Source organism: Branchiostoma belcheri, unplaced genomic scaffold (assembly GCF_001625305.1).
Source record: "Branchiostoma belcheri isolate BF01 breed outbred unplaced genomic scaffold, Haploidv18h27 scaffold21, whole genome shotgun sequence".
NCBI classification, from domain to species: Eukaryota; Metazoa; Chordata; class Leptocardii; order Amphioxiformes; family Branchiostomatidae; genus Branchiostoma; species Branchiostoma belcheri.
This window is the reverse complement of record NW_017803602.1, coordinates 2,605,868-2,624,054: the sequence shown is the minus strand read 5'-3', so window position 1 is coordinate 2,624,054 and position 18,187 is coordinate 2,605,868. Positions and strand designations below refer to the sequence as shown.

The following is an 18,187-nucleotide window of genomic DNA, read 5'->3' as shown; positions in this document are numbered from 1 at the left end:
TATCGTAAAACACAACCCAAGAACATAAGCTTCACAACTGCTACTACAACATGTGATGAAAACTCAACCTGAAGGCATTTCAAAGGTGTATTGAAGAGAGTTTTTTGTTGTTGTCCAACAATGTTTAGCTGTTTGTCATGTATATTTGCTATGGACCAACTGAACACACAGCAGCAGTCATGTACAGCTACCTGAATGCCATTCTGACATCATAAGACATGTCCTCCACTGGAGAGAGGAAGTTCTGCAGCAGGGACATGGAGGCAGGGACGTCTGCTGACACTCGGATGTGGTAGAACAACTCTGGGATGGACTGGACCATTCCTGCAGGTCAAAGGTAAAGCAGTTATCCTAAAAAATGTAGCTAGTATCTGTACCTGTATCTGTATAGCCAGTATAACCATGCTTGAGCGTAACACACCAGCTTCGCAGGCAAGCAGTGTGGCAGCAGCTAGACTATATTACACTGAACGACTTGTTACAGCCAATCTTTGCACATTTAATTGCAGGAGTGATGATGCCCCAACTGTGCTTGGTGGCAACGAGTTCCACTCTACGACAGTTCTTGGAAAATACAAGTTTTTGAACACCTAAATTCTTGGTTAATATTAACTCTGATATTTGAAGGCATGGCTGTTCTGTTCTGTTTTGGTATTAGATACTTAGTGGTTCAACCGTTGGTACATCCACTAGCGTCCACCAGCAAGTAGTAGTGCTCGCATATTCAGCCAAGCATGTACACAACAGCAAACTACCGGTATTCTGACTTCATCCTAACAGTTCAAAGAACATTACCAGTCCTGACGGCTTCATCCTTGTTCTGTAAGAGTTGGGTGAAAGGCAGGAACATTGACGGGTCCACAGGATGTCCACTGGCTGGATGTCCAGTTACATCTGGTCATGTTCAAGTGATGTGTAAGACATATATGATGAGCACAAGCTACAAGTACTTTTAGTATGTCTTTTTTATTCATCTAAATATATCTATTTTATTTGTTTTCTAAAGTCAGAGTACTTGTACCATGACACACAAACACAAGTGACATATATTACCAAACAATGAAATAAATATAAGGAAAGATCAGGTTGATCTATTTTTAGACTAATACAAACTTTTGTTTATCAACTATCTTACACTAAGAGAGTAGTAAAAGAACTCAGACCTTTCTTTTGGCAGAGAGAGCAGCTCAACCTTGTAACAGTGTACAGATGATCATCACTGGAGTTGTTCCTGAGGGTTAAAATAAAACAAATACCTTTAAATAAAGCCTAGAGTTAGACGTGGGAAGGTATAATATAACCAGCTGCTATCATGCCGTATGCCTGATTTTGTTTCTGCACAGTTGAAATCATCTTCAAAGTTGTTGTCACGTAACATTCATATAATCTATTTCAACTAGACTATTTTTGTACTGCTAGGTACATGTACAACTCACCTTGATAAGTGAGTAGACCTTGCTACCACACAGGATAGTTGCCCCAGTGCAGAGGAGATGGCTTGGAGTACCTCTGGTACCTTGTCTCTGATCAGGGGGCTGGATGGAAAAAAGATGAATCTGTCAGGGTTACACAAGTTTGTCTTAATGCCTTTTCTGTGTCTCCACAGCTTTTTCTAAATGGCAAAAGCTTTCGAGGGTTACAGGTAATCTGAGGTAACGCAGGTTGCAGATCTCTCCAAACACGGGGCTATAATTTCTTCAAAGTCATCAGCCAAATGCTGTGTTGTGGTACACTTTTCGGGCAACATACTAGTAGATAGTGTAGTGGGAAAGTGAAGACAGCAATGATGAGGTCCGTGATTTGGCTCATATTTAGTTGTAAAGAGTGGTGACAGCATTTTGCACATTTGAATGAGAACAGGCTTTTATGCCAGGTTTATAATTCTACACTAGATTCCTCAGCAACAATACAACATGCCTGTACAAAAGCTGGAGCAACTCTACGTACTGCATCACAAAGCAAAAATGAGTAGAACTCTTGCACACTATGCCATACAAACAACTTACTGTAGTATATCATACACCAGATGGTGGGAGTTGTGGCCCAGGGTGTGCAGGAGTATGGGGAAGGATTTCACCAGACTGATCCGTACTTGGACACTGCTGTCATTCTGTAAACACAAAGTATTCAGTAAAAAGACTTGGCCCCTTAGTAGGTATTGCCAACACAGCATTTTTTAACATACAAAATGGTGGATAAGCAAATGATTGTAAGTACATGTATATGATATATTATAAAGAATCATATATGATATATTATCAAGAATCATATGAACGAAATGATGTCACTTTTTTTAGAATAAGATAGATAGCAAGGCATACTTGTATATCCTAGTAGATAATATCATAGTGAGATTACTTTATATAGACAAATGTAAAAGTAACTGACGCTTGAAAGAGCTTTCTGAATGATATGACAACATACCAGTGCAGCCTTCATGATGTGAATTCTCCACTTGGGAGCTACCTCTCTTGGAACAAGAGCCAAGAGCTGAACACAGAGAGACTTAACTTCATCACCTGTGCAAGAACATGACAAAGTTAGAAATGATCACCTGTATCCATTTGTCTTTGCACACACTATTAGAGACACATCACTGTCTTATTATCCTGCAACTTAGCTACAAAGAAACATACATGTGAACAAAAAACAAAAGAAATTTCAGAGTCAACAGTGTTTTGGTTTGTTCTTAATATATTGGACTCATGCCGAGCATACATGTAGATTCCTAAATGTGAATCATACTCACCTATAGTATCAGCAAATTGTCCACACAGTTCAGCTGCTTCTTTTGTAGAACAGTAACCAGTAGGTCTGAGATCCAACCAGTTCTGATCCTCCTGAAGTAGAAGGGTACAACAATAGTGTTATGTAACTTTAAAACTGTGCTGGCAATAAAAACTGGAAAATGTAAGCGTTAAAAGAATGGTGCTAATAAGAATAATGTGCAAGTTGTGCCTATGTCAGTGAACAACAAACTGTCAACTAATAGGTACTAACAACTTACCAGCAGCCATGGAAAAGACAGCACCAAAGTCATGAACTGTAGATTCTCCCCTCCAAATGCAGACAAATCTGAAGGGAAAAGCAAGTTTTCAGATGTAATTTGTTAACAAGACTGGGTTAAGATCTTGTCACTATTCACAGCAAGAATGTCAAATTTCCACTTTCCAATCAGAGATCCTAAAACAGACAAACAAACAAACAAACAAATACATCAAGGTACATCTCAAAGCGACTTGAAACCCAAACCATCATCCTACCTGATACAGACAGCACTGCCCCTATCGACTGAACCACGAGAAGGTAACAGTCCTTGAGGTCTTCCTTTGACAACAGTGTTGGTGCCTGTTTTAATGTGGTGAACCACACGCTGCACAAGTTCTGAAGGTAGTTGGCAGGCAGCCATTCCCTGACAATACCTCGACTTGCTGCACACCTCACTGAAACTTCAACAGCAACCCTGATACCCTCCAACAGGCCTAACATGGTCTCCTGCAAATAGGAAATTTGATACAATTGAGTTCCATTATCAAGGCACCATACCTGGCACTTATTTCAACTCCAATGCAATGTATTCATCTTTTTCTAAGGCCACACCAATTTAATTTGTTGGTTCTCGGATTGGCCTCTTGGTTTTTTTCTGATTTGCAAAAAAAAAAAAAATTGATTCTGGTCCTGAATCAACTCAAAAATGCTCATGTTTTGCCCCCCAACAGTTGAGGAAAGTCCTTTTCTTCCAAGTTGTTACAGTTTTCCCATCTATCAATGCAGTGGTTTGATTAAAAGTTCAAAATTCAATGTTTAAATTTTAACCCAGCCTTTTGTGTTGACTTCATGGCTCATTTTGCAGCATTTAAGCCTATAATTAGGATGCCTAGACCTGTTTTTATTTTTATTTTTTTTCGCCCTGTCGCTTCATATTTTTTCTGAAAAAATCCGAGAACCAACAAATTAAATTGGTGTGGCCTAAGTGTTAAATTTACATGTGTTACATTGTGGTAGGAATCGTACATCTTACTCACAAAACAAGTATACATTTGAGTGTAACAAATTCCATATTTGAACTTCTAAAGGAAAATATCAAGAAATCATCTTTGAGCTTACCTTGGTAGGTCCTTCTTGCAACTGAAGGCATAGCTCTTGCAACTTCTTATCCAATAGTTGGTGGACCTCTGGCTTCTCTGTTGGCTGTGAATCACCAGTGTACTTTTGCTCCTTGCTGCTTGTTGCCCTGTAAAAAAGATTCCATTTTTTTCAAGGTTAAGCGGTTGACCTCAGACTGAGGATGCCTTTTCAAGTCACTTGCAGCCTAATATACGGTATAGATAATAAGGCTGTATCGAAACACAGATATAAATTATGTATACCTCTGACTCTGAGTTGACAGCAGACTTCTCCTGCGAGACAGCTTGCCCCTCCTTTCCACCTTTTCATCCCCGCTGCTGATACCTTCCTGGTCGGATAAACCCAGCCCTCTAGCAGGAGACTGCTGAAGTGCAGGATCTTCACTTTTGCCAGGAGGCATCTTCTCACGAATGGCCTCAAAGAGGCATGACACCAGATACTGTGCAATATAAGAAACTGAACTTAAAGACTCCTCAAGACAAGTCACCTCATGGCAAAAAAATTAACAAACATTGCAGGAATTGTCTAGTTTACTATTAAGCTACATGTACTTGATACAAATTTTACCCAAAGTGATTCCTTACCTGCTGAGCCCCTGCAGCTGTTCCCAGGTGTGCAGCTGTCCCCAGGTGCTGCAGCAGCCCCAGGACAGCCTGCTGCAGGTGGTGTTGCCTCAGACTCACACACCCCTCATAACCCTCAGGCACATGTCTGTAGATGTAGCACAGTAAGCTACACACACAGTACCGCAACTCCTGACAGGATTCAAGTATAAACAAGATCTGAACTGAACAGTCACTACATTTTACAGTTTATATCCTGCTTCTAGTCATGACAAGGATTATGTGTCATTTTCACTGTCAGATTATGTGAAATCTACCTATGGAGGTCAACTGTAAGACAGGTGCAATATAAAATGCACTAAACAGATCCAGACCTTCTTTTAATCCATTATCAACATGCAACAAGATCCTAGGGCAACTTCAGTGTTAGAGGTTTCATGAATAGGATGGACAGATGGACTTTTCCTCTGAAGTCAGGAACATCATGATTGAGATCTAGATGAGCTGTAGTCATTGTGAGTGAAGACTACATGTACATGTAACTGACTCAATGGAAGAAGCAGGAGTTACAAATGCTGCCCTGCAATATTTTTCATGCTTACACAATCATAAGTTTGATTTCACCAGTTCAGCCAAAAACAGAGTCTAGCATTTGCAAGACCCTGACCAGGCTATATCTTGACCCTGGTGCTCAAGTCATAGGGTGAGTACTAGTGGGCTTACAGGATCAGTTTATTCATGGTTTCAACATGTTTCAACATAAAAGTGTTTTACCTTAGTTTGTAGATTTTCCAACCCATTCCCAGGTAGCAACCCAGACAGCACTTCCAGTGTGGCACAGACATGATGTGGAGGGATACAGTGGACAGGCTGGTTGGTCTGTTCATCTACCTGGTACACTGCAGTTAGGCACCCTGCAAGTCTTCTCTCCAAGCCTGCAACATCCCTGGTAAGGCATTTACAACATTGCATTATCCTTTATAAGGTATACACATGAAACAGCCATCCTCAAATGAAATCTTTCTCACAGATATAAGAAGAAGTATGCAGCCAAGGTTACATAGCTTTGAACACAAAAAAATGTTTCCTATACATTTATTTTGTAATATCATCAAAGAAATATAAAACTGGTAAGATTTAGATACAAAAGAAAATTGAATGGTACTTTACCCTTCAGAAACTGCTCCCCTTGTTGCCAGTAGCTTGAGCAGGGAGAGAACACACCCTATCAGGTAATCCAGCATACCGGCAGAGGGCAGACCAACATGGGTCATCAGGCTAGTCAGCACTGTCAGGGACTCCTACAACAGGTAAACCATATTATATACAGTCAAACCTGCCTATAGTGGTCACTCAAGGGACTGGCCAAATTTGACCACTATGGCCAGGTGACCACTATAGAGAAACAGCCGGTTAGTTGACCCCCCTCCCAAAAAAAGGGACACATGCTTTGAGTACCAACAGTGATGTCTTTATTCTGAAACATATGAATACATACATTTGCAAAGGTACACCCCTTTTATATGTACATGTCTTAGTTCAATAATTTGTTGTTCTTTTGCTTTAGTTGTACTTTATTTTGTACTTGCTTGAAAAAAAAAATAAATACAGAAATATTGCATGGAAAAATAATTAACTTGACATCAAAGATACATACACTCAACATATTCAGTTCATCTATTCTGGGACAATGAAACCATTCACATAATTTAAAACATACAAAATCACTGGTTGTCATTTACTGTTCTTGTGTACATACTAGTACTACATGTGGCTAAAGAAAAGAAAGCAAATCAAGCAACAAACTTTCAACTCCAAACAAATTTCTATCGACTGCAAAATCATTTAATCTAAGCTCAGCTTTCGACGATTTCTTCAAGCTCACTCTGCCAGTCGGATCACTTCCACCTTTTGGAATAAGTTCGGCGTCTGTCTTTCCGCTGTCGCCATCGTTTCTCCGCAATCGCCACGTTACTAGTAGTTGTTGTTGTTAGTCGAAAAGTGGAAGAGAACGACATCGCCATGTTTTTGCTCTTTGGTGAACACTTGCTTCGCGCGACCGACATACGCCACAGCGAATTCCAACCACGTAAATAAGTTATTTTGTACCAAGATACTGTCTATTTAGTTAACAGCAAAATAATTGTTCGTCAGTTGCCAGTTACTTTCCGTTTTTGGTCGTTTTTGAACATGAAAACTTAGCGAAAACTCTCCTTTGTTTACGGCTTGGGTTTCTCCCCGCGTGAGTTGTCTGCCTCTACCATTATGCCAATGTGGTAGTCAACAGAAAATTTTCTCCTTTTAGACTTATATCTTTTCTAAAATACCCACTACAGTGTTAAATTTACATCTAAAATTACTTTTAGTAATGTATTTCAAATGTTTTCATAATGCAATTACATCATTTGACGCTAATAAAGTTAAATAAAACTCGGTGTATCTACCTCCATAACAGTGTAGTCTTCCGATGACCCCAATTGACCTCCCTCTGCAGATAACATGCGCCATCTTGGAAAAATACGAAACGCATTTTCGAGCCAAATTTCTTGAATTATGCTCATGAAAAACGGAAGCTATGCACATATCTACGCATTTCAAGGAATCGAGAAACCAAATATGGATATTCTTAAGTTTTTTTGTAAAGATAATTGCCGTAATCTTCGCCGAGCGGCCGAGTCCATTGAAAGCTCCATGCGGCACGCACGGCACTGGTGTTGGGGAAAACGCAGATATCAAAGACACCCGCGACCGCAGAAACTTCGTGTCAAAAGCCAGTTTTCCTTTATTTCATACACATTTGGAGTTTAATTTTCAGTTCACATTTTAGTAATGTAGCGATCGGAAAATTATCACAAGGCTCATAACGGTCGTAGCCCGAGGTGGGGTGGTGTTACGGCCGTGGTGCTTAGCGGGTTACGGCCAGCCGCGACCGCTATCGGCGGTGTTGACATGCCGGCGGGACCGGAATGGGGTGACCGCTGACCGCGTTGAACAGTGACCGCTATAGACACGATTCTTAATGCTTACGTCAATGGGAAAAATTCAAGGGACCGGCAAAAACTGACCGCTATGGCCGAGTGACCACTATACAAAGGTGACCGCTAGTACAGGTTTGACTGTAGTAGCTGAGATGCATGTACAATACAGTAGATTACTACAGCTACAGTGTATTCCTGAATTATTTACTTTGTATTGTAATACCAGTATTCGAAATGAACACTCTCGCACTCTTGCTACACAAGTCATGTATTCTGTGTGAGACTTGTTGGAGATTGCTAGGTTGTCCAATGCTGAAGTTATCATGCTGACTTTACAGAGGCTCAGCTTACGGCTTCTGAAATAAACTGTATCCAGCCTCGGCAAGCATGTGAGAGATAAGCCCAGATATTGCTTAGGGCACCTTTAACAAGTGGCCTGGCTGTTGATGGCAACCATGCAAATATTGATGGGCAGCCTAGTATTTGGCATTGGTTGCTCAGTGGGCAACCTGAGAAAAGCAACTATTTTAAACCCTGAATTCCATTGCTTAATGTGAAGAAATGAATGAACAAATGATCAACTGAATGAATGAATCACACACCTTTTTGAGGGAAGGTCCTCCCACCTCCAGCTGACAGCACAGTCCTGCCCACAGCAGGGGCACGTGGTGGGCTAGGAACTGGCACAACTCTGGTATCAGGTGCCCAATCAGGCGGCTAAGACATATATAACAACATTAATTTGAGACCTTAATATATATCTCATGTCCAGTACAAGGATGTTACATTAGCAGAGCTTGAAATACTGCAACGGTGAAGGTCAAATAAATTACTGTACCTGCACCAGACAAACTGTAATTGCACTGCTTACTTTTTTTTGTTTTTAAAGATGTTCATACTACATGTACAATGTACAACAATCTTGCATTTTGGTCCACTACTGTATGTCACTAATTATGGCCCAGTGCAGGTTAGGTGCAGGTAGACATAAAAAATACATGCCTAGCGGTAACTCCAATTTTACCTGCTGTCACCTGTATATGCAAGACCTGTATTTCACGCCTCTTTTGAATGGAACACTTACCTCAGTGCAATCTGCAACAGGTACAGATTTGCAAAATGCCTGATGCTGACAGGTTCATCCTTCATGGTCTGACTCCCAGGTGTACTCGTCTCCTCCTCCTGGATGAAATACCCCAGGCGGACGGGTTGGTCTGTTGTAGTGATCTCCCCAAATCTGAAGACGGTCTCGCTTACGCTTATCAAGCCTGATAGAACAGACAGTGGATTGTGAGTTGCTGAAATCTTGTACAAGAAATATAGCATACTAGTATTACACCTACAAAGCTGCAAAAAAAATTCCAGTTAATACATATGTGTAAATATGTTTCTCAAACAATGGTATGCACATAATGAAGTTAATGATGTTGTTACACTTACTCCCGATAAGAGCAACAAACTCGGTGGCCAACTCCTGGTACATGAAGATGTCCTTGATGCGGATGAGCTGCATGAGCGATGTCAGGATGTCCAGGGAGATGGTGTGGAGGGGCTCACACTTCGGCTCTGCCAGCAGACGCAGCAGGTGACACATCACCCAGCAGGTGAAGCCTGAAGGAATGTACGTGTAAAATCAAAAACTGCTTTGTTTATTTAAGCATAACCAGACTCCAGTTTGTACCATTAGTACTTGCTCCTGAAGATAGGACAGGTTTGATATACCCATACTAGGATGGACCCCTAAATCTTAATGATAAGTATGGTAGACTGGACCTTAGACTCATCTAAGAGTCCTTAACCAATACTAGGTTCTCATTTGAGTCAAGCAAGAAATTAAGAGGGACCTGTGAAGTGTCTAGCATCGAGGTGTGCTAGGGATTTGACCCCTGAACCTTATGATTCTAAGACAACAACACCAACCATAAATCACCTTAAATCCTGGATCCTTATGATTGCATTGTCTATATATCTGACAACTAGAGGGATGCCATCACTGGAAATGCCATCATGGCATATTCTTGCCTATAATTCATACTGAATAATACAATATTCGTATGTCAGTGTCTGTTATTGATATGAGTTGAGTGGCATTGTTGAGTGAAGGTTATTGTCCATTTTTCAACAAAAACAGACCTTTAGAAACACTGTATGAGTATGAATCCTGTGATTGTGTCAGGTCTGCCCTGGTCTGAGACATGTCTGGGGTGGGGTCATCTGAGGACACCCTCTCCTGTACAAACAGCCAGGGGAAGTTGTCCACTCCATGTCTGATGAACTGCAGAAGCATCTGACATTGCGGCATGCCACCAGACGTCTTACTGAGCTCCTGAGAAACTGTGGAAAAATCAGAAAGAACTGATTATTTATTGCTGCATAATATTGATGACATGATAACATAGTAACAGGACAGAAGTGAAAGAGTGTAGTGAGTGAGTAAAGAAACATACAAATTTAGTACAAGCTTGTATCAAAAGTATATGACTTTATGTATGATGACAACATAGGTTTAATCGGGTCACAAAAGTTGTAGGCAAGTTTGATAACTGTTGGTTTTTCAAACTGCAGGTAAAATTTGCAGATGTCAGAAAATTGCAATAACTATGGTAGACGTCAGAAAAAAAGGATTTTGAACAGTAGTCAAATGTAAGATGTAGCCAACTAAATGATCTACATAATTTCAATGCAAATTCCTGTAGACCACTTACCTGAGTTAAGGTCTGTGATCAGTACATCGATCAGTTGACAGAAGTACCTTCTGGTGTCACTCACTATCTGACCTCGCTTCTGGATCGTGGCACTAGAATTGAAGCCAGAAAAGGAAACAGATAACGTTATATCCATACTGTAGAATTGTATAATACCATGTCTACCTTGCAAAATGTTTAGGGATAACAACAAGTCAACTTTTCAGTGACTCAAAAGATATATACCACAATTTCTGTCCGTGGAATAAACACAAATTATAGGCACTGAAACATAGAAATGTACTGCACTAAAATACTATATAGAAAAGAAGAACACAACTCAAACAAGTCATCAGACTTACTCCTCATACTCTTTGATCCGAAGAAAAACCTTGTCTCCAACTTCAGCCAGAATAGGACGAGCACCCTCTTTGGGACGAGGCATCCTACAGAAATGTTGACAAGTTGGTCCTGTTAGTGTTACAAAGTCTAACGTTACATGACACTCGTAATATTATAAAAAGGTCTGCATGGGGGGATTGAACAGTGAGTACCTTTAGACGTTATATGATTCACATAACCTAGTCTGCATGGCATAGCAACATGTTGTTGTTGTTGCCTCTAATACACCGCTTCGTAATACGTCGGCATATGGTCTCATGTGCTTTTCTTTCTGTTTCTCAACTCTATGTCAATCAGTATGTGAAAACGAAGAAAAAAATGCCCCCCTCCCATTATCATTCTGTAGTGTAGTGTATAATAGATGCGAGAGTTTATAATAACTTAATTTGTCTTAATGCATAAAGTCTTTTAAAAAGTCAGGAATAAAAACATGAAAATGGGTGTTTACCTTTCCCTTTACTCTGGTAAACAAGCACAATGTTTTCTACATTCCAGCTGAACGCTAGCTGCAAACCAACTTTGGAAGTGGCGGTAAAAGTTCATGCATTCTGGGTAGGGCCAAACCATTAGTATGGTAGGTCGGTATTACTGAATTACCACAAATCCAAAGATAAAAATTGTCATGAAAAAAATTCTTACGGCTATGTCAATGTATCAAGACCAATTATATGAATAAATTATAATGTGAAGATATTTGTTCACCGATTAGGCCTTATCTAAAGAAATCATATTGCCCAACCTTTATACTCAACCCCCACCCAAAAGTGGGTATTGACCGCAACAAAGATGGCGGCTTTTTGAACCATTTGTGAAGCTAAATTGGCAAATAAATTCGTTTTGTGAATTTTTAAGGGTTGCCTACGGTTAAGTCAAGATGTCGGAGAAAGAGGAACTTCCTAAAGTTAGTCCAAAAGAGGTCTTCGATCGCTTGACGTTCGGAGTTGTGAAATCACTCGGTAAGTGTGTGAGGAAAGTAGCTCCCCAGCTTTGTTTCTGCATGGAGGTAGAAAAAGCTTTTTCTACCTCCATGGTTTCTGTTGCTACGCTACACAATTTTGCGCCCATCTAAAAAACTATGTACATTGTAGATTGTTTTGGTGTAAAGCTGCCACCTGAATATTTGTAAACTGCAAATCCTTAAGTTCATTGAATTTCAGACCATGCGGCGACATAGTATGTACTTTTACCAAGGAGTGGCTAAAAATCGGCTAGCCTGTCAGTGTCAAAAATATAACGTTAACAAAAGTTGGCCTCTGTCTGTCTTAATCAAACCTCCTTGCATAATTCAACGTATCATCAAGTTTAGTACTGGCATATGCTTGTACAGTTAACTATGAAAATGTGCAACATCCCATATCTGCATATGATGAAATCACTTATCTATTGATGATCGTGCTGCATTTTGTTATTTGCAGAAAAGAAAAAAGGTGTATTCGACATCCATGTAGAAGAGAGAAAGCCAGCAGAAAGACATCTCGTTGTGAGCTGGGAGCAGGTACGGTAAACTGACCATTTGAAATGGTTGTTTATAAACTAATCAGTGCTTCCGGGTATTGCATACATGTATATATAACATTATGTGTAGATGTACACTTAAAACATCATGTGTAGAATATGGTTTATAACGTTATATATATTATAACGTTATATATATATATATAAATTATCAGATGATGAAATACAACTTACATCCAGCCAAGCCTAACAATATCATTTTTGAAACTAAATTGTGCTTTTTTTTTAATCCATAGAAACACTCCTGTATCCTACCAGAAGATGTGAAAAACTTTTACCTTACGATGAATGGACTTTTGATGACCTGGAAAATCAAGTTTGATGGTAAGTACAGTTTTTTATGTATTCTAGCAATATACAATGTATTTGTAAATGGATATAGCTCTGTTGAACAAATGACAGGGTTCACCTGCCAACAGTTCAGTTGTCCTCCTGCTACATTCCTCCAGGGCATTACTGTGGTTCTTCTTCCCACTGCTAGGTGGCGCTTCAGTAATCAGACTGGTTCATAACTGGAGTAGATTTCCCACAAATAAATTTACTAACTGTGTTGAATGATGTACATGCACTACTATGTTTGTTATCCATTTCTTCTAACCGAGGACTTTTTTTGTGTACAGAAGTCTTGATGAGGCTGGGTAGAATGGAGATCAATTCTATCTCTGAACTGAAGAAGCTGAACAGCACGTCCCCCACTGCTGGGACCAGTAACAACCCGTCCCTGGCTGATATTGACTCAGACAGTGAGACTGAGGAGGATGAGGATGACACAGGTGGGTGTGTTGATTCACATTCATAGGTTTACAGCAGCAATTGAATACATGTAGATCTCGCCCCCCCCCTCCCACTGACAAAGAATAATTTAAATATTTAGATTTATGTAGGGTTCATAAAAGAATTGTAACTTTGAGATTTGGACTCAAAGCAGAGACATACAAAATTCTGCAAAGACAGAATAACTGGGACGGGCAATATTTAAAGCTGGAGACATCCCTACCCATAACAAGCTATCAACAAGCTATTAACACTGTTGATAACAGTAATACATTTGTACCTTCCCAATATTACGGTCTCATACCGCAATTACTCCGCACGTGTAGGGTCTAAAAGAGTCCCGACAAAAAAATGATTGTGCCCGAACAGCGTGAGTTTAGGTCCACCATAAAATCCCTTTCATCACTCAGACCTGATCTAAAAAGGATTTGAGGTGAAAGCCTGTTTATTACTGACAGGATCAGGCAGGGAAGTTTCGCCTTCCGAGCGATTGTCGGACGTATACGCTTATTTTGACCTGAGTACTGCGGTCGGGCACAGTGAGCCAAAAGAGGGCCTCTTCCGGGTCATGGGTATATTGCAGTTATACATGACGTAAATATCGAACTAGCGGTTAGAATCAGGCTTTTAGCTAGGATTTTTTTGGTGGGCGTCCATTTTTTTTTATTGTATGCTATGCACAGTGAAGACATGCTGAGTGCAAGATTTTAGGGGGGCTTTTTTGAAATTCATATTATCATAATGCTCTCAAACACTACTTTCTGCATTTTCAGGTGTAAATTTGAGTTTTTTCCTTCAGTAAACCATCATTTTTGTATTTATAGTAAGGCTGAAGGGAGGCATGTGTGCATGGCAAGGGTTGGGAGTGGAAAAAATAGGGCGTCTTTAGGGTGTCCTACAAAAAAGTAGGGCGTCCAATTTCTTATTACTTTCAGTACAGGGCGTCCAAAAGACACCCTGGACACCCCCTAGCTAAAAGCCTGGTTAGAATTGGGGAAAAAATTTTTCATCGTTTACATGATACGTGTGCTTGGTATAGACAGCAAAAAATCTGTTGATATACGATTTTTTTATTGGATTGACAGCCAAAATAGTGGCCTATTTTAACGTGTAAGTCTACGGGACTGCGAAATTGGCGTATGAGACCTTAATCACACTGTGGGAAAACAAACATCCGGTACATGTATTACTATTAGTGCCTTGACCTCATGACTTTTAATTACACCCACTAATCCTCAGGGTCTAGACTTGACATTTTGATTGAATGTTGGAGTAATGAATGGCTGAGGTAATAGATCAGGTTACAAGTGGTGTTTACTGTTACAATGTTATTGATGCCCCATGTTGGTTATGCCCCACCCCCACACATCCACATCCACCCACATGTATGCAGCACAACTATACCTGTGGGAGTGGGGTGGTTGGTGGCTACTAATACTACTATTTATTCAACTTCACCTACATATTTTCGGTATTGTGCACAACTTAACTAAACTAACATATTAACTAGACTAATCTCTATAGTTAATTTGTATTGAATAGACTTGATATTCAGTTCTGCATCATATTGACTGACACCTGTTGTTCCAGCACCAGTCAAGCCTCACTTTGACAGCCGTAGTCGCATCTTTGAGCTTGACCCCTGTGAGGGTACTGGAAAAGTGTGCCTTGTCTTCAAGAACACAAAACCAGGTAGGAAACATAATTTTCCTTTCAGTTTATAGAAATATGTTCAGATTACAACCTTGCAAAGCTAAAGGGTGACTGTTTCTGGCTTGTCTGTCTGTGTCTGTATTTGCTGTTCCTCCTTTTCTTGGCCTTTCATTGTTTTGTCATAGACTTCACAAACTTGGCTCCATGTTTGACATCCATACTTTTTGGTGGTTTTGATACTACAAATGTAGTCTTTCCCATTTCAGTATGGGTAAGGGGCAAAGTCTGCCATCTCTTTTTGCCCTGCTCATCAAAGAAATTATTTTGACAATCTTTTCCAATTTCTAACAATTTGTTAGGCCCAACTGAATATTTTAGAAATAGCAAAACACAGTACACTAAAAAATAGTCATTTGCATTTATGTTTGAAATAACATTCAGGAGTGCCAGCCCAGGGGATGGAGATTTGGTTCCTGGACCGTGCCCTGAGGTGGAACTTCTTGACTGACAGCTTCACTCACTACTTCAGGATGATGATCATGCACCTGGGTCTGCCACAGTGGCAGTACGTCTTCACTGACATAGGTCTCAGTCAACAGGCTAAGGTAAAAGTGTTCAGTAACTTTAAATATGAATGACAGCCACATGCTCCTCAATTTTCAGAAATCATGCTTGGAAGTGCCCGTAATACTGTAAATCATCAAAAACAAGCAAAATGAGGTTAACATATTGAGCATTCTAAAACAAGATACTGAGTACTGTAATTCCTGATTATTTTTGCATTTTTTTTATTTTCCTGGTTTTCACAGTCATTTCTGCACCACAAACTCATGATTTTACTCTATTCACACAAGCTCTCAGCTGGGAGTTAATGACCCCCACCCCAACCTGGGGGGGGGCGGCTACCAGGAGCTTGATTAAGTCTAGGTCACAGCTGTACCTCTGAGTTTCTTGAGAAACTCTTTAGCCTCTTTATTTATGGAGATAAGTTCAGTTACAATAAGTACAAACACATAAAACAAGTATTTGTATACATAAGTACAAAGTCAGTCAACAACTTGCTGCACATTTGCATTTTTAACTTTTGAAACAATTCTTTTTTTCCCACCTGCAGCAATGGTTTAACATGTATGCGCCAGGTAGGCTTGCGCTGGACATGCAGGACAGAGGCCCAGAGGGGCCTGACCAGAGGGAGACTGACCCCTGCACTCCTGACCCCTCCGTCCCTACCAACAAACTGGACCCTGCCAGAGTCTTCAAGGGGAAGAAAGATCAGAAGTAAGCATCTGACCTGATTACGCCTTACGAAAAAGGGCATGCAGGCCCTCAAGTAAGAGGGTCTGTATGGGGGGGTCCTGGCAACGGTTAACGGTAAATTCAGCAGGTCCGACAACGCTTAACGGTAAATTCAGGACGGTTGGTAACGTTAACGCTTAACGGTAAATTGATACAAATTTTTTTCGCACTCCACTAGATTCGTTTTGTGGTGAGAAAGAGTGATCGCTGACGAAGTATATGTAATGAAGTGTGCATTAAAGGTACACTTAGAGCTGTGTACCGGTACGCAGTACCGATACTGTACCGGAAAAATTGATTAGGTACAGGTCCAAAATACCTAATCCCTCAGTACCGGTACTGTACCTAAACAATTTCACACCAATTTTATGCCTATTTCTGACCTCAAATGTGTAAATAGCTGGTCCACAATGGGTATCTGTGTAAGGACAGTGTGTTCATGAAAACAAAAACATCTTAGTTTTGCCTATATTTTATCTGAGCATTCGCCATAAACAAAGAATAAACCTTAACTATCAAGTTTATTAATGTTTTTTTTTGTTATTGAATGAGTTCAGAAGAGCATATAAATTGGTCGAATTGTTCAGGTACAGGTTCAGGTCCGGACCTGTATCTAAACCTGTGTACCTGTACTTGTACCTGTACCTAAAATTTGTTTAGGTACACAGCTCTAGGTACACTAGTGTTCCCTGTGCCCCCGCCTGCCTTGGTACGTCCCCAAGTGTGTCCAGAAATGCTTGGAGAGTGTGACCGAGCGCAGAAGGTGCGAGCAATGTAGGGGGGACGGGGGCATGCTCCCCTGTAAAGTTTTGCATTTTGAAACCTTCAATAACGCATTTTCCTACATTCCGAGAGGCAAAGTGACGACGGCAACTTGAGGTTTGACTACTAGTATGCAGGTCTACGCGTAACGAAGAATTATTCAGTAACGCTTAACGCTGAATTTAGGATGACAAATAATGCTCTACGTAGAATTAAAACGACCAATAACGCTTCACGATGAATATACCGATAACGCTTAACGTTGAATTAGAGCGGGTCGGCAACGATTAACGGTGAATTAAAATAGCCCATAACGGTTAACAAAAAAGGGCATGCAGGCCCTCAAGTAAGGATCCTCTAGGCATTCTGAGGAATTTTTTTACTATCTATTCTTTAATCTTGGCCTTATCCTTTTCTTTCCCACTCAGGTCCAAGTCTCAACCCAAGAAGAAAATCACTGGACAATCTACAACAAGGTGAGGTTTTATTTTTATTTATCTATTAGGCCACATAGACTTAATTTTATGGATGACATCCGCTCGCGCATTGATTTTCGCCTGTTGCCCTCAAAAAAAAAGAACCGAGGCTCTGGCCTGGCAATAGGCCTGGGTAGTCCATCGTAGTCAGCGACAAAACGGAGCCGAGCACCCAGGCTATCGAATTCGAAGCTCCACGACTCAATAACTCAGTACATAAGTACAGTACCGATTCATAAATGCCGCTTATCGTATACATCGCTAAGTACTGTCGCGAATTCACAATACCAGCTTTGTATTCCTGTGGTTTTGTAGCATTTTTATTTTTGGCCAGAATTTTTTTATTCGCCCACGCGCACTAGTTTGGGGGGCTTCAGAGGATGTCATCCATAAAATTAAATTGGTGTGGCCTTCTTGTCTTTTACAAACAGGACCTTTTTGCAACATTGTGACCTAGGCGGACTCATTCAATCTTACAATTAATGCATTGGTGTGTACATACATTGTAAAGATGATGGAAGTATGTCTCATTCATCACTTCTTGATTTGATTCAGTTTTATTATGATACACGGCCAGGACTGTCCAACTTTCCAGGGGCCGTTTTAAAGGACATGCAGGATTATATTTATGGGCTTCACCACACCACGAAGTGGTGTGGTGAAACCATATTGCTTTTTCTGATGTTTCTTCTTCTTCTTCTCCTCCTTCTCCTCCTTCTCCTGCCATTTTTAAAATGGATTCAGCTTCTTCATTTTAGGGCCTAAGGTCCTGAAATTTGGTATGGAGGTACAGTGGGCAAATACCCCTAGGCGTTTTTTAAATTATTGTGATACAGGCTTTTAGAATGGTTTTATTTGAGTTTTTTGGCTGTGTTATAGCAAATGTATTACTGTGTTAGTTTGCCTTGTTTACCACGTTTGGGCATGAGTCATCAGAATGGAATGCAGGGCATCAA

At 40.4% G+C, this 18,187-nt stretch overlaps 2 protein-coding genes across 4 annotated transcripts in view; one reads left to right on the top strand and one right to left on the bottom strand.

The window, feature by feature from the left end:
• The window catches only part of LOC109469787 (serine/threonine-protein kinase ATR-like), a 35,142-nt gene extending 23,851 nt beyond the window's left edge, over positions 1-11,291 (bottom strand). For all 3 annotated transcript variants that reach the window (XM_019768439.1, XM_019768438.1, XM_019768440.1), the window contains exons 1-21: positions 11,204-11,291; positions 10,716-10,799; positions 10,375-10,466; positions 9,803-10,003; positions 9,110-9,280; positions 8,754-8,937; positions 8,272-8,386; positions 5,862-5,992; positions 5,466-5,637; positions 4,713-4,883; positions 4,371-4,567; positions 4,108-4,234; positions 3,264-3,495; positions 3,008-3,075; positions 2,750-2,840; positions 2,425-2,519; positions 2,007-2,110; positions 1,437-1,535; positions 1,164-1,231; positions 796-894; positions 192-324 (exon numbers count right to left, since the gene is read on the bottom strand). In XM_019768439.1, the coding sequence (XP_019623998.1) occupies positions 192-324; positions 796-894; positions 1,164-1,231; positions 1,437-1,535; positions 2,007-2,110; positions 2,425-2,519; positions 2,750-2,840; positions 3,008-3,075; positions 3,264-3,495; positions 4,108-4,234; positions 4,371-4,567; positions 4,713-4,883; positions 5,466-5,637; positions 5,862-5,992; positions 8,272-8,386; positions 8,754-8,937; positions 9,110-9,280; positions 9,803-10,003; positions 10,375-10,466; positions 10,716-10,798 (2,633 nt within the window). In that variant the 5' untranslated portion in view covers position 10,799; positions 11,204-11,291. The remainder of the gene's footprint in view (positions 1-191; positions 325-795; positions 895-1,163; positions 1,232-1,436; positions 1,536-2,006; positions 2,111-2,424; positions 2,520-2,749; positions 2,841-3,007; positions 3,076-3,263; positions 3,496-4,107; positions 4,235-4,370; positions 4,568-4,712; positions 4,884-5,465; positions 5,638-5,861; positions 5,993-8,271; positions 8,387-8,753; positions 8,938-9,109; positions 9,281-9,802; positions 10,004-10,374; positions 10,467-10,715; positions 10,800-11,203) is intronic.
• Positions 11,292-11,502: 211 nt separating this feature from the next.
• Positions 11,503-15,979, top strand: LOC109469786 (tubulin polyglutamylase complex subunit 2-like). The gene is made up of 7 exons (XM_019768437.1): positions 11,503-11,711; positions 12,171-12,250; positions 12,507-12,594; positions 12,891-13,043; positions 14,635-14,736; positions 15,139-15,302; positions 15,812-15,979. The coding sequence occupies exons 1-7, from the start codon at positions 11,630-11,632 to the stop codon at positions 15,977-15,979; spliced, it is 837 nt and encodes a 278-aa protein (XP_019623996.1). The 5' UTR covers positions 11,503-11,629.
• The last annotated feature ends 2,208 nt before the right edge of the window (positions 15,980-18,187 follow it).

What these genes read in the sequence shown, in the direction of transcription:
- LOC109469786 (XM_019768437.1), top strand. Translation starts at nt 11,630, where the DNA reads ATGTCGGAGAAAGAGGAACTTCCTAAAGTTAGTCCAAAAGAGGTCTTC. An exon ending in GGAGGATGAGGATGACACAG is followed by an intron (nt 13,044 to 14,634) that starts GTGGGTGTGTTG and finishes CTGTTGTTCCAG; the next exon opens with CACCAGTCAAGCCTCACTTT. An exon ending in GTCTCAGTCAACAGGCTAAG is followed by an intron (nt 15,303 to 15,811) that starts GTAAAAGTGTTC and finishes TCCCACCTGCAG; the next exon opens with CAATGGTTTAACATGTATGC.